Source organism: Bombus fervidus, chromosome 9 (assembly GCF_041682495.2).
Source record: "Bombus fervidus isolate BK054 chromosome 9, iyBomFerv1, whole genome shotgun sequence".
Classification (NCBI taxonomy): Eukaryota; Metazoa; Arthropoda; class Insecta; order Hymenoptera; family Apidae; genus Bombus; species Bombus fervidus.
In genome coordinates, this window is record NC_091525.1 from 11,030,108 (window position 1) to 11,045,106 (window position 14,999).

Consider the following 14,999-nt stretch of genomic DNA (forward strand, 5'->3'; position numbering starts at 1 on the left):
AATATATCGTTACAAAGATTCCGCGATCGGTGTACTCCTTTTTTATGTTATTTATAATAAACATTACTGCTACGCTTTATAAATATGCATATATCGTTATTATATTATTATAGTCTTTATTATTTCTCAGGCTTAAAATTAAAAACTGTGACATATAACAAATAAAACCGTACCTCGACTGATAAAAGAGTACCTCTCGTATCGAGAGATGATTTTATGACAAAAATACTGCGCAACGAGAATTCGATAAAAGTACCGATAGATTTTCCATTTCTTCATTTTGTTATCGCAACGTCGAGTCCCGATAATGACGCAAGTTCGTTTAATTCTGTTGTTACGTGATGTAAAGCATTAAATACCCTAATATTAGGTAACATGTGTCGTTGTGAACTAATGATATTACTTGAGGCTTGAGAATTTTGACGAATAACTTTATTCACGAACGTCGATGCCAACGATCGAGGATAATGAAATGTTCTCGCTATTCTAAAATATCAATAGAGAAAGATACAAAACGATCGCGAAATGTTATTTTCCGAATATACGAAGAAAAACGTTTATCGCGTAAAATTGTTATAACGTGAAATGATACTAAATACCCTGAAGTGATCTAATCAAAATTACTGGAATTACTTAATCTAATCTCAACTGCTATATGCACTGAGTGATAAAAATTGAACAATTTCATTCGCTAAATTCGAAGATAAAGAACGATGAAGAAAAAAGACAAAGCTTCGTACCATTACTATTCCGAAAGCATAGGCAGTGAAAAGATTAAAAGAAGCGCAACGATCGCGGAATTTTATCGAAATCGATGAGTCGGTAAGAATGTATTACGATTGGGAGGCACGAAAAGACTCCATTAAGCTCGACAGGCCGAAGACAAAGTGAAAGAATCCGTGCTGTGTACTTGGCTCGTTATAATGTAATTAAGCCCCGTTTCACTTTCACCTCGCAAGTTCGAACCCTGTTACAGCAACTTTGTGAACTAGCATAAAAGCCGTACAAAAGCGTGGCTAATTAAGAGCACCGTTGCTCTTGTGTCTTTTTTCGGCGAATTATACGTTCAAGGATCTTGCTATTCGGCCCTGTGGTGTAGTCGGAATTCTCTGTTGCATCAATTAGTCTCTGGTGACCTGTTTCTGTGATCAGAATCGTGTAAATGGAATTGTCAGAAAGCTTCTCATTCGTGTTTTAAGCTATAAATTAAACTTAATTAGACTTAAGGTGTAATCGAACCTAAATTGCTATAATAAAGACGAGAATGAAATTCTCTTCGACAATTGTGACAATATCGGCGGGGGAAGATTTCTAATTCTAATCCGATGTTGACATTCTGATTCTCAATAAAAATAATGAAACAAAATTTCTTATTAAAAAAAAGTAATATTGTTTATTCGAAAAAATATTATTAATATTTCTTTACCTCTAAAAACGATTCAGACGAAACAAAATTTTATCAAACTTTGATCTTCGTAAACAATATTCAAATTTTTAATAGCAACGAATAATCGCGACGTAAATTATCGCGGGCGTATTTACTCTGGAAACAGAAATATCATGAAAATTTATAAGCTTCGACTATGACCTGTTCATTATTTGATACCACAATCGTTTCTAGTGTCCTATGTTTCACATTAAACTTGAATCTAAATTTTCCGCTAAAAAGTTCGTTCTTTCTGTTTGAATTAATATAAATTAATGCGTGTATTTACGTTACAAAGCGTATCTCGCGTATACACGTTTGTAACAAAAGCATTATTAACTTTAATTTCAGTTGCTAAATATATTAAATATATTACAGTAAATACAGTAATGATGCTCTCATTGCCATTCTTATTTATTAAACATATTACAATTTATCCAATTTATAGAGATCGATTGCGTGTATAACATTAAGCAGGTTAAGTTAACATAAACTATAAATAAATGCTCACACACGATTAGAACCTCGGTTACGTACGAGACCGCAAAAGGAAAAGAACGCGCGAAGAATGATTAATGTTTGCACGTTTAGAATTTAAATAAATCATCCTTCCACTGTGTCATTTTCGAAGACCATCATCTTGCCCTGCCATCTATAAATCCTTCGACCTTTATCCAACGATCGTACAACTCATCAACGGAAACTCTCGGCTAGCAACCAAGAATTAAAATCATCTAGCTTTTCGCGTGAATTCCACGTTTCAACGACGAAGGCAATCAACGTATCATGATACTTCCAATAAAAAGGTCCACAAAAAGAAACATCTAAACAAAAACAGAGAGACGAAACTCCAACGTCGTCGCATTAATGCATCGAGACCGACATTATGTTAATGACCCGGCTTCATTTTCATTCTTAAATACTCCATAAGTAGCGCTCGAACAGGAAACAAGAAGGAAAACGAAAAAATCCAGCGTGAAAGCACGACGAAAAAGAAAATATATTTATTACTTGGAACGTGGTAGAAAGTAAAGTCACTGGGCTGCGGAATAGGGTGCCATTTGCGACTCCATCGGGAAATAAAATTCCCTTTTTCGTTCTCTGGCCATGATAATACACAGAGATAACATTTTTATTTTTACTTGTAAAAGCTTTACTTGAAAATCTGCTACCTACCTTTATGCGAATTAATATTTTTATAAACACTATTAAACAGATGGAATTTAAGCAGAAATCTGTTTCATATACGAAATATTATAACGAGTACTCTACCTTCGATATTTCATATTTCATCACGTTTCATACGTATCCTGCGTACCTGAAATGCATAAAAATCCGCAATCTACTCATTTAACGTACGCCAAATATTCGAACAAATTTATTTCATAGAAAATAACGTTTCGTTTCAATGTCCATCGATATTGGATCGGAGACGGAGATACGCAACAGATTATAGACTAAGTTATTTAATTTTCAAATAATTGAATAATTTCCCAATATGACAATTCATTTCGTTTATTTACGCGCAATCATTCTGACACGTTATTCGCGGTGAAATAACGAAATCGAGGAATACCGAGCGGAGGAACCACGGAGATGATTTCGGAGCTTCCCCTCGAGCACATCAGCGCGACACATATCGATCGAAGCGGCGAATTTACGGCCGGCTCGTATCTGGCGACGATTCGATGCGGGTGTTAAATGTTAATGGCCGTAGTCTGACGCGGTTTCGTGAACGTCGACGATTTTATTTCGACCATCGGTAACACGGATGATTCTACGAGACGAGATGGGATCGTGGATGATTTTACTTCTATAGTTCTACAATAGGACGATCGATGAAACCATCGAGAACTTTGTTACATTGCAATTTTTGGACAACTTTGAAGTTTGTGTTCGTATCTAGAGGATGTAACGTGGAAATTTGTAAAATCGATGGATTCGGAAAGGTTTAAAATTATATGGAATATTAAAAATCCACCGTTAATTTTATACGAAAGTAATACAATATTAAGAGAAACAAATTAGATATAATTTGACGTTGCATCATTCAGGAAATTATCCAGGATATTATAAATTTACATCAATGATTCTTCGTTAGAGATAATTATAGTAGTTTCAACATTCAAAATAGATAAATGGGATAAAGCCTAATACATTCATAATAAAAAGAATATAGAATAAATAAACATGATTGTAAATGTTTAATTCATTCTGAACGAATGAATTTTATATAACCGCATCTATGTAATCTATAAATCTGTTCTATCCTGGTAAAGTTAGAATATCGATTTAGAAAAACACTTATAATTAATTCTGCTCCAATCTCTACATCATTATCATCTATACAATTCTAATCTTCTTAAAAAAAAACGTATAGAAGTAGAAAAACACGCATGATAACTATCGACAAACGACAAGACGTAAGAGCAAGTGTTAAACTTTACGTAAAATAAGCCGAAGTATAAACGTTTGAAAACAACGAAATTCGCGAAAATTGCGAGAGAAATCGCAAGCAATTCTTGTGCTTGCAGCCGCTGTTACGGCAAACAGGTTGTAACACCTTTCCCGTTTCCGAGTGCGCGAAAAATTTTCGGGTTTTCGCGAAATGAGGTAATTTTAATTTGTAGAAATGAAGTCCTCGTGTTACGTTTTTAGTCGCGCTATCTCGTATTTCGTTCTACTAAAAGCTGAATACTGAAATTCAAAAAAAAAAAAAAGAAAAAAAATAGGAAATTGATGCAAAAGAATAAAAGAAAGGAACGAGCTTCATAACGAACAAATTTTTAACAAGTTCGTTATGATTTAGAAAGAAAAAAAAATGATACGAGTGTTTTAATGATGAAACAGCTTGAACCGTAACACTTACGTCATGAATATCGAAGGAAATACAATTATAAAAGATGTTCGTCGTTTAAGATGGAACGGAAAATAGTAAACGCAGCGTACTTTTCAATTAGTCGTTATCGTTACACGAAAGATTGTTATAAATTATTATTTTAATCGAATAACAGATAATGAGCGCAAGACGATAAGATCCTAAGATAAGGATACAATGGCAGATTTACCGAATTTAAAAATCGAGAACTAAAGGAACAGATAACGATCGAAGGAAGAACGTAAAATCGCCAACTAAATGTTGTAAAAATAGACTAATCGCTATGAAAGGAAACGAGAGTGCCGCTATTCGAAAATTCCTCCACCCAAACGTTCGTCGCTGGCCATTAATTCATATACTGAAGGTTCTACCACATTTCATCATCATCCGGTGAAGGATAAATCTACCTGAACTCCCTGAATCTTTCAAAATCTCCTCGTCCTAACTCGTGGAAGACGTAACGTCTGAAGTATCCGCCACATTCCAGAAAATAGTAACCTACGCCAGAAGCGTATTTTCATAAACTAATGCAAAATTGCAACACGATCGAACGAGGAGAAAATTGCATTGCACAACGTCCTCGTCACCAGGTACCTTTGTAATCCCAGACAATGCTGTTTCCTCGAAATATTTCGCGTTAATTAAAGTCTTGTCCACGTCGAAGATAATGGACGCGAAACGTTGGAAAAGATAAAAATAAAAAAAGAGGTGCGGGTCCAAGGCATTCGATTTAAGCCAAGTGGTTGGCGTTATACAAGCTTCCTTTATTTATTCTCTTTCCTCCGCTTTTTTCCTTCCAGACAAGCTTATCTCGCCTTTAATGTCTCGATACGATCTTCACTTTTAACTTTTTCCATGTTTCTTTTCTTTTTCCTCCCTGTTTTTTCTTTTTTTTTTTTTTTTTGTTTCCTTCTGATGGCTTATTTATTTCTTCTCTCGACAGTAATCGCTGATTTTGCAAACGAAGATCGATCGATCGAATTTATGAATAATTATTGGAATAGTTGATCGCAATTTACAACGAATAGGGAATGGGGATAATTTTTTAAGATTTCCTCATTCACGATCGATATTCCGTAGATTTTTATATTCACGACAGGAACTCGATGAACAGGGAATACTTTAACGTGGAAAGTTTTCTTGTTACTCTGTTCGATGCCTTTGTACGTGAATAAGACCTGCATGTTTCTTCGGTTGTTATAAACTTCTAAGCTCATATTCCTTTCTTTACATCATACTTTTATGCTTGCTGTGCATTGTACTCTTTAAAATATTATACAAATACTCGCAGACTTCAATGCATATTTTAAATTAAATTTAGCTGGTCTCCGTTAAAAAATAAGTCAACAAAATAAGTCGATCGTACACGAGAGTTCTGTACGATTTTATATACAACTCTCTTTGATATTTTATTCTTAACTTCGAGCTTTATTTAATAATTTTCTAGATGATGATACAGCTTTAAGACACATTTCGAGTTAATTACTATTTTTGTTAAGAAAACGCTAAATCTTGAATAGTACTTCTACACTAACCCATTTTCCTAATGAACTTTCCTAAGGTAGTAGATGTTCTGTAAAATATACGTATCTCCAACATAATTTTAACATTCCCTAGAAAGAAATTTCCATTTCTGAATGTCTTTATATGCACCCCTTATTAACTCTCTGTTCTTGAAATGTTAGGTAGAAGGAAATGTTAAGAGATAACTCGACTGCGATTGCAATCTACATCAAAGAAAAAAGAAAACAACTCCTCAAATTCAACAAGTAATTGTAAAAGTATTACTAAACCATAACAGTGGTTTTGTAATGAAAATTCCAAAGAATACAGAAAACTTCATAACAATATTGTCATTCGCTTCTTCCATTGAAACTAATGTTATCCAAAGTACAATTAAACAGAAATCGAAAGGATTGCTTCAGCAAAGAGGAAAAATTTAAATTGTATTTATCGGAGGCAAAAAGAGATATACGTTTCATATTCAAATATATAAAATGTTATTACTATAAGTATTAATTGATCATTAATTTATACCACGTTGCAAAGAGTGATTTAATTTTGATTGATATTGAGTTGGTTTCTGTTGGTTCACTCGAATCATTGGAAAGTGAAATTGTCTCCTTATTGCAGCAGCTCTTCCAAATAATTGCTGGAATATTCCCATGCTTTTAATTTTTGCAAAATATTATATCGTATTTGCTCGCTTCTCTCTGACAATATTATCCCAGTCATTCACGTCGTTGAGCATTCTTTAGCCCATGAAATTCATCTTAGTTTAATCATTCTAAAAGATTTAGTAAACGCGGTTCACCGATGACCACCGTAGCGGACAACGTGTTAACAACACTGAACATATTTCGTAAGAAAATACGTAATACTAAAACGTAACTTTTCAAATGTCGGAGATCACATTGTCACCGATCGAAGATGCAACTCACTGCTTTATTAAATACAATTTGTTCCGTTAAAAACGAGCCTGATTTCCAGGCAGACGCGTACGCGATATTTCGAATTTCGTGACAGGATCCATCGACCGGGGCATGGAACATGTTATTAGCGTCGCGATGATACACTTACGTAATGGAAAAAGCGTCGGAACGCGGACAGCGTGGTTCCTTTTTATTATGCTCTGTGCTCTGGCTAATGTATACGCTATACATGCGCGGTCATCATCGATCACACGCGCAACTTCACCGGAAAAATGTAAATTTTCTCGACCGTGAGAGGAGCTTTTTGAAAAGACGCAACAAAGACGAACCAAAATTCCAATAAGAAACACTGAACGCGTAACAAGGCTGGGCGAATCCAAAAGGGGAAAGACTGATGTTTCGGATCGATTGGAAATTGTACCGATGTTCGTCCGCTCGTGTGTTGTTTAATTTTTACTTCGATGTTTCAAAAATCGAAAAGTTGAAAATGATAAACGAAGTAGACAAGTGCGAGGAAAATAAAAAATTATTTTATTTCTTGATGACAACATGTTTAGATCATATTGATATAATTAATGGTAAAAAAAAAGAAGTTCCTTTTTCTCTATGTCTCGGCATACTTGCTATTCTTTCTTCGTCCGATATTCTCATCTTTTCCAGCAATTTTCTAATCCTAAAAGAGAAAATTGAATACACCGTAATTTAGTAGCGACAATCTCAAAATCACAGCCAATTTTCTTATTATCTTGAAGATCAATAAATTCGTGAAAAGAAATGGAAACTTGGTCGTAGATTGCTATTATCAGGACAATTAAGATTTGGGACAATAATTTCTTTTTTATTCTAAGCATGAAAATCGTTACATGCAATTTCTCGCATAGCTCTTTATTAAATTATAATATTAATTATATATAATTCGAGCTGATTGAATTAAATAAATGACATTGTACGACAAATTAATGATTAATGATACATTTAGTATCGATTATAGGGTACGACACGGACGGACGAAAGACACCTTCGAGCAGTTTAAAATCGGTTTCGTGTCAAGCTGAATTTTCACCGCCATAGAGTGAAATCAGCAATGACTGTACGAACAAGGCAGCGTTCGTCGAGTATGACTCACGATTTCATAGCCTTTTTCAATAATAATATCAACCTCGTGGACGAAATAAAGCGGTTTACTGTGACACGAACAACACCAAACGAGCATTCGAGAAAGTTAAAATATATAGTGACTATAACCAATATATATATAACGACTATAATCAACGTTTCCTTGTCCCTTTGGGACAACGGATGAAATTTATTTCAGTATTCTATATTTGGGGAATGTGTTTAAGAAAGTTATGTTAAAGATAATTAGCGCTACAAGCATTTTTATTGACACGTAAATAATTAAATACAAAATTTAAATTTTGTTTTCGTATTTTGGATACCTAAATGATTAGTAGAAATTTGTAAAATATAATTTTTTATCGAATTCCATACTGATTTATTTCTAACGCTTTATAAAAAAAAAAAAAAACAATGATATATGATAACTGAATTTCATTAAATTGAAAATCGACAATTGAAGTGACACATGTGACCTCGTTATTGCTATACCGTAATTTATAAATTTAAACACGTGAAAGTTGTAAGATTCATTTAACATAGCTTTTTAACACTTGTTACTCATACACAGCGCGAACAGTTTAATCATAATCCCTTGAATTGCTGATAAGGATATAAGGAATTCATAAATACGCGATTTCTTTTTATATCCGTAAAGATAATCTGACACAAGATTTAAATTGCAAACTTTTTATGGTTAAATGCAACATTACGTTACAACATTACTGCTCCATGCCCAGTGTTATCCCACTTTAATAACTTTCTATTGCCATGAGCACCTGTGATTGCAATCTACTTAATACCAAAGACACCTGAACGGGGTAAGAACGTCAGAATTCACGATGAAAGACGGTAAAACATAGTAAAGCAATCTGATACAAAACTTCAACCCAAACGTTTCTATTCTACATGTAAAATCATAATACAAACTTTACAAAACCAGTTTCTGTCTTTATCTATACCGTATACCGTACTGCTGCAAGTAGAACAATTACTATCTTCTTGTTAATTAACTCACTAGTAACGTGCAAAAAAACACTCCCTATTGTGTTATACTTCCCATATGTAACAAAGCCTTATAATTTCTCACAAATCCCTGTGGAAGATCAAAGCTAATACAACATTACTAAATAATAGATATTATATTGTACTCCCTATATCTGGCAAATTCCCTGTACAAAATAAGCTTCAGTAAAGAATTAAAAAATAATATCGTATTACACTATCTATACGTAAAATAATATATAAATATCAGAGTATCATAATACAGTTGGTTTGAGCAATGTTATTAGTATTATAGAACAAGCAATATGACACTTGCATACACAATTTAATCGTAATCCCATCAAAGATGAAGCACAGTGAGGAAAACAAAGATGAGATAAAACAAATCCGACTTATCTCAATGAAATAAATAAAATTTTAATAAAACGATGATGCCATCGTGATCGTAAAACTTTTCCCAGCGACGGCGACGCGACGGCGACTTTTTGCGGAGGGCGTAAGTCACGTCACGAGACACGAGTCATCGTGAAACTACTTCCGTTTGCGGAATGAAAGCCGCTTTGCAAGAAGACTTACGATATGCAGAGCACGTAACCGGCAACGACCAACGGCTACTACCCCCTGTTTCACGGTCGAGAAATCTTCAAGATGGTGAAAATTTACTTTTTCAACCCCGTGGCTGTGTAATCGTGTTTCCGTGCAGAGAAGTCCATCGGCCGACCGCAAGTGACGACGTTTCAATAAGCGTCTGAATCACTTTAAACCGTGTTCGATGATTCCGAGGAACAAGTTCGTCGCTAACGCGCAAAATTAAATGGAAAGATAGAGTAAACATCGGTTTGATTCTTGTTAGATAAAGTTGAGTCTTTAAAATGAAAAAAGACTGTGATCTCAGTAATAAGATTTGTCTGATACGAATTGTTAAACCCTGATTTTATATTTTACACGTTTACACGTAGCTGTACAGTTTCATTTTATCCAAATCACTCAATCTTACGTAGATACATGATTAGTGTCCAAAACTTCTGCAAGAACAAATGACTTACTTCCGAATTTGATTATCGTAAAAGGATGATACAAACAATTGTAAATTCCATTTAATCATTACTTTTCTCTACTTTTCAATTTATGGAATGGAGCAGTGTGGTTCCTGACCAGCTGCTCATACGAAATCTACATTCAATAAACCAGTCTCATAGTCTGGAATTAAAATTAGAGTCAACATTAAGCTTGGATACAAGTATAGTCTATCTGGTCGTTTAATCCACGCCACAAGTGCGATTTTAAGGCAAAATTTTAAGGCAAGGGGTAAACCAACGTTTGTGTGGCACGTAAATTACGTTGTGAACGATTGTCGTGCAACAGCGACGGTTAGCAAGCAAGTTTCCAATGCTCCGTCCGTCGCTCGCCGACGGTCAGAGATGCGGGTAGCCTTTAATTGTAGCTTCAATATTAATTTCGTCAATAGGTACCGTTTCGTGATCACTACATACGTTCTTATCGAATACGTTTTCACCACGCGCACTGATATACACACACATGTAAGAACACACATATAAGTACACAAACACGATGTTGCATAGTCTCACAATAGAGCACGATATACATATATATATATATATATATACATATAACAAACAATATCGCGATGACTACGAGACGTTGGCTGAGAGCAACAACAGCAGCATGACATGCTTGCTAGTGGCTTCCTTCGACCGACGATCGGTCAAAACAAATTCGCACCACGATACAATATCGGTTGGTGCGAATGATTAGAACAGGGGCTGATTCTTAGATTCAAATGAACGAATCGTCGTATAGGATGAAAGCACGAGAAGAGAGAAAGAATGGAAAGTAAGCGATAAAGGGAAAGAAAGAGAGAGAGATAGAGAAAGGAAGGAAGAAGAGCTCTGGAGGTACGATGAGAGCTCTCGTAGCAGGTACGCTTACCTCTTGGTGGCGTCGAGCAAGGCGCCCTGGAAGCACTTGGCACCGTGAACGAAGGACACGACGATGATGTCCGGTAGCGCGGACTCGACGGTCACGAGGATCTTGTCGCCCCTGGCGAGCGTGAGCGCGGACAGGGCCACCGTGTCCGCCGCCATCTTGGCTCGTTAGAATTATTGCTCCTCGCCGTGTCGAGACCCGTCGTCTCTCTCTCAGCGGATGACGTGAGGAGCGGCTGGGGCTGCCTCACTCTCCTCCGTGTATACGGAGGCCATGGGCTCTGCGAGGCATGCTTGGGGTGGGGGAGACAGGAGGGCAGTCTCGGCCTGCTTGCTTGCTCGCTTGCTCGCTTGTTCGCTCGCTTGCTTTCCTAGCAGCCACCACCGCCAGCCGCGCCGCATTTCACGTTTGTGCACAGCTGGGCACCCGTTCCCCATTGCGCATGCGCCGCTCGCTATCCCCACCAAGTCGACGCAACCTCGTAACGCCATGCTACGAACCCTCCACTCTTCATCAAGTTAGAAATATTCTTTGAACTTATTTTTTTATCGAATATTCGGAGATACTAATAATTATTCTTAGTAATTTAGTGGAGTACATCGATACCATTATGCTTGCTTAAATATTTATTAATCTGTTAAGCCATGTGGTGTATATATATATATATATATATATATATTGTTACTTTTTATTCGAATAAGAATAAAAAATAGAGATGGCAAAGTATTGAAAATTTGCTAATTTATTAACATTGTAATATAATCAATATAGAAATATGTAAAATTATAATAAAATTTTCAATTTTCTCTAATTTCGTAATCTTTTAAAAAAAATTGGAATGAGTTGTTGAAAAATGAAAAATGAAACCGTATTTTTATAATAATTGTAACATAGTTTTTAAAAATGTTGGAAATCTATTTGGGAAACGAGGATGTAGCTAATATATCTTCATACGGTCCTGTACTATTTTGCTTCAGGACAGTAAAAGGCATCCACGGTCCCCTTCTCCTGTGATGAACAAACCCCATACAGAGGATAGTGTGTTTTAAGACCCAAAATTTCTTTTCTTGAAGCTTTATCTCTTATTTATTAATGGAACATACCTTTTGTAATTTATCTTGTCCAGCCAGCAGAATTTTAGCCAGTTGGTTATGAATGGAATTTTCTTTTACCCATTGTATGCCAGGTATAGATACACCGCTATGCATACATACTTTTCGTAAGCATTCTTTCTGCATAGCATGGTGGGAACAACTTGAAAGAATGAACCACTACTCCCTATAGAAACATATTCCATGTTTGAGGGCCAATTATACATACTGATGGGTATAAAATTTACAAACGTGATTATCCTGGCGTATGAGTGAAATGATAATTGAGGAATATATTTCTTAGATATTTCAATGAGAATTTATGGCTATATTCCAGTTCAATCGTTATGCTTCTAAACTAACATTGATCTTGTTCTTATAAGTTGTTAAGTTGCTAAGTTTAAGCTGTGACACATAATCCTCCTTAATATTTAATAAATTATATATACATACATTTACTACGTACATATCATGATAAAGTTAAGAGAAAAATTAAAGTTTACTAATAGTAAATTGGCACAAAAAAAGATAATGATGATAGCAGAAAAGTATCTTCCTGAAGTGATTCTAGTTACTTTTTTGATCCAACATTTATTTTCTTCCACCCGGTTTTGATAAAAGAACATAAACGCTTGATGAAACAGGAAATTGAGTCATAGTTAGATCATAATTTTAGTGAAGAATATATCAAGAGACTTTTATAAATATTGAAAACGTTAATTATATACCGTGCATTGTAAAAGATAGTAAACTGAGATTAAAGTACAGTTTTTATTTTGCATGTGATAGTAGCTTAATAGTGAAAAATTGTAGAGGTACTATGAATAAGTTGACTTTAAATCAACTGGCACATTAATCTGTGGACTCTCTCGTGATAATTTTATTGATGAAGATAAAGTAAATGATACAAAAGCGGCAAAGAACTTTAATTCACTTTCGAATTCATTTTCGCTAACTACGTTTCTTAATTCTATTAATCACAGAGCTCATATCGGAAGTAGCTGGGGCAAGGAGGAGGCAAGCAAAAATTTAAACAAAGAAACAACTAGAAGCCAAAATTATATCGCGAATATTACGAAACAATAATTCGTGACAGTTTTAGCTACAATATGGTGACGCGTAACAAACGAGGTCGAGCTCTACTTTTCACGAGTACGGAAGTGTACAGCTTAGTCGGCCTAGTGCTCTAAGTTTTCGTGCATTGGCCGCGTGTAGTGGCCAAAACGGCAAAAAGCGACAAAAACAGGCTGGCACGTACATAACAAAGGGAGGCAAAACGAGAAAGACAAAGGAAAAAAGAAAAAGATAGAAGGAGAAACGACAAGCTAACACTCGCTTCCGCTCGTCGGTAAAGAAAATCACGTCAAGAACATTTCAGGAATTCGACAGGAGCGGCCGTGAACTTCATTTTGTTCGCTGACCTCCGTACTGAGCGTTGTTTAAACTTTCTCTGGTCTGTCCATCTCGTAACTTTAACAAAAGGATCTTGCAATCCGATACAACAAGAACAAAACGCCGAAGTTGCTTCGACGAAAATGACGAATGTCGATCGGAAACGAATAACAATTGACGAGGACAAGGTCGAAAGCTCAACATTATTTAATAAGTTTTATCTACGTCGAGCAATTCTTTATCGAATATATATGTAGTAAACAGTTCGAATCGGGGCGTAATACGTAGACCAAGTCCATTTGAGCGGACCTACGTATACGTCTTCGATATTAGTTCTCTACCACTGTCAATATTATTGCGCAACTCAGAATATTGCGCGTTCCATATTGAGCGTTTAGGGCGTTCTTTAAACTGATACGGAATTAGGAAGCGTTACACCCTGATAAGTTCTTGCGAGAACAACGATCATTGTCTCCGTACAGAGATAGCAAAAGAAAGATAGTAGAACCGATGCAGGAAGTTGTTGCTTCAAATAACGCCCCTTGAACGGCTTTGATATTTCGGATGGACTTTTATATGTCATTGTAGTTGTGTATATGTGTTAATTGAATATTCGTAGCTAGCGTCGTGCAGATGACACTATTTCGAGCAATGTGTTCTAGAAACCTCTTTCACATCTGGTAGATTCCAAAATTTAATTACATCTACAAGAAACACGCTACCCACAAAAGATATGGATCTGCATGTTCTTTCATTTTGGCATTTATGAGCTTATATTAATCTTGAAACTTCCATGTTGTGAAAATATACCTAACTAGAAAAACAAAATGGTTAACGAAATAATGAAACAGCTTTTAAGAGACATTATATTAAATGCAAAGTAATTAGTCAAATAACATTTAAAGCTAGTTGGCTAAATTGAAGTAAACGATTGCAATTAACATACACATTCACGAATCATTATTTAACGTAATAAATGTGGAAACATAGTGATGCTATCCGAAATTATAACACCAACTCTATCAAAGTTATAACATAACTTTTACACTTTCAATATGCACGTGAATTCAAGTGCAAATTCGTAAAATTTATTTAAATATAAATTAATATTTCGAAAACGTGTCCATTTTGCATAAGAGACACAATATAGAATGTAATAATATTTAAATTATATGTACATCAAGAACGATTGTATGGGCATACATATATGTATTATAATTTATAATGTACATTTATAAAGCGTTCCTCCTCTTTTGTATGTGTGTCAACGGAAATTAAATTCTGCGAAATGCAGTTATTTCATTCAGAACAACTGAAAAAAGTAAGCTTCGATTTTATTGTTGCTGCCATATCGGCAAGCGGCCTGGAATAAATTGGCAGGTGATTACGTCACCTTCGAATTCAATTGTAATATCTTATTTCTTGTTATTAATATAAAATTATTTATCACGTCATTATTAAATAATTTATGAAAAGCAGATTAATTAATATTATATATAACATATACATTAATCAAATCTTATTTACATATTATATCCAAAAATGTCAAAATAATTTGAACATAGTCTATACCAAAAATCAGCTCAATCAAATTTTATGTAAAAATTTGATCTTATAAGGTAGCCTGTTATTTGTATTAAAACAGTAGATTCTAATGTTGAAGCAAGCAACAAAAACAAAAAAAGAAGAATTGTTAGAAATTATCGATCCTT

General features: G+C 34.9%; 1 protein-coding gene and 2 long non-coding RNA genes across 4 annotated transcripts in view; all 3 read right to left on the minus strand.

Annotated features, from left to right (window-relative positions):
• LOC139991140 (uncharacterized) overlaps positions 1–11,205 on the minus strand; it is a 37,514-nt gene extending 26,309 nt beyond the window's left edge. For both annotated transcript variants that reach the window (XM_072011007.1, XM_072011006.1), the window contains exon 1: positions 10,808–11,205. In XM_072011007.1, the coding sequence (XP_071867108.1) occupies positions 10,808–10,962 (155 nt within the window). In that variant the 5' untranslated portion in view covers positions 10,963–11,205. The remainder of the gene's footprint in view (positions 1–10,807) is intronic.
• Positions 9,774–10,798, minus strand: LOC139991174 (uncharacterized). The gene is made up of 2 exons (XR_011800747.1): positions 10,176–10,798; positions 9,774–10,057 (listed from the first exon to the last, which is right to left on the minus strand). It is a non-coding gene; the product is annotated as an uncharacterized lncRNA (long non-coding RNA).
• Positions 11,206–11,528: 323 nt separating the features above from the next.
• LOC139991177 (uncharacterized) lies at positions 11,529–14,794 on the minus strand. Its single transcript, XR_011800750.1, has 2 exons — positions 14,407–14,794; positions 11,529–14,097 (listed from the first exon to the last, which is right to left on the minus strand). It is a non-coding gene; the product is annotated as an uncharacterized lncRNA (long non-coding RNA).
• Positions 14,795–14,999: the final 205 nt, after the last annotated feature.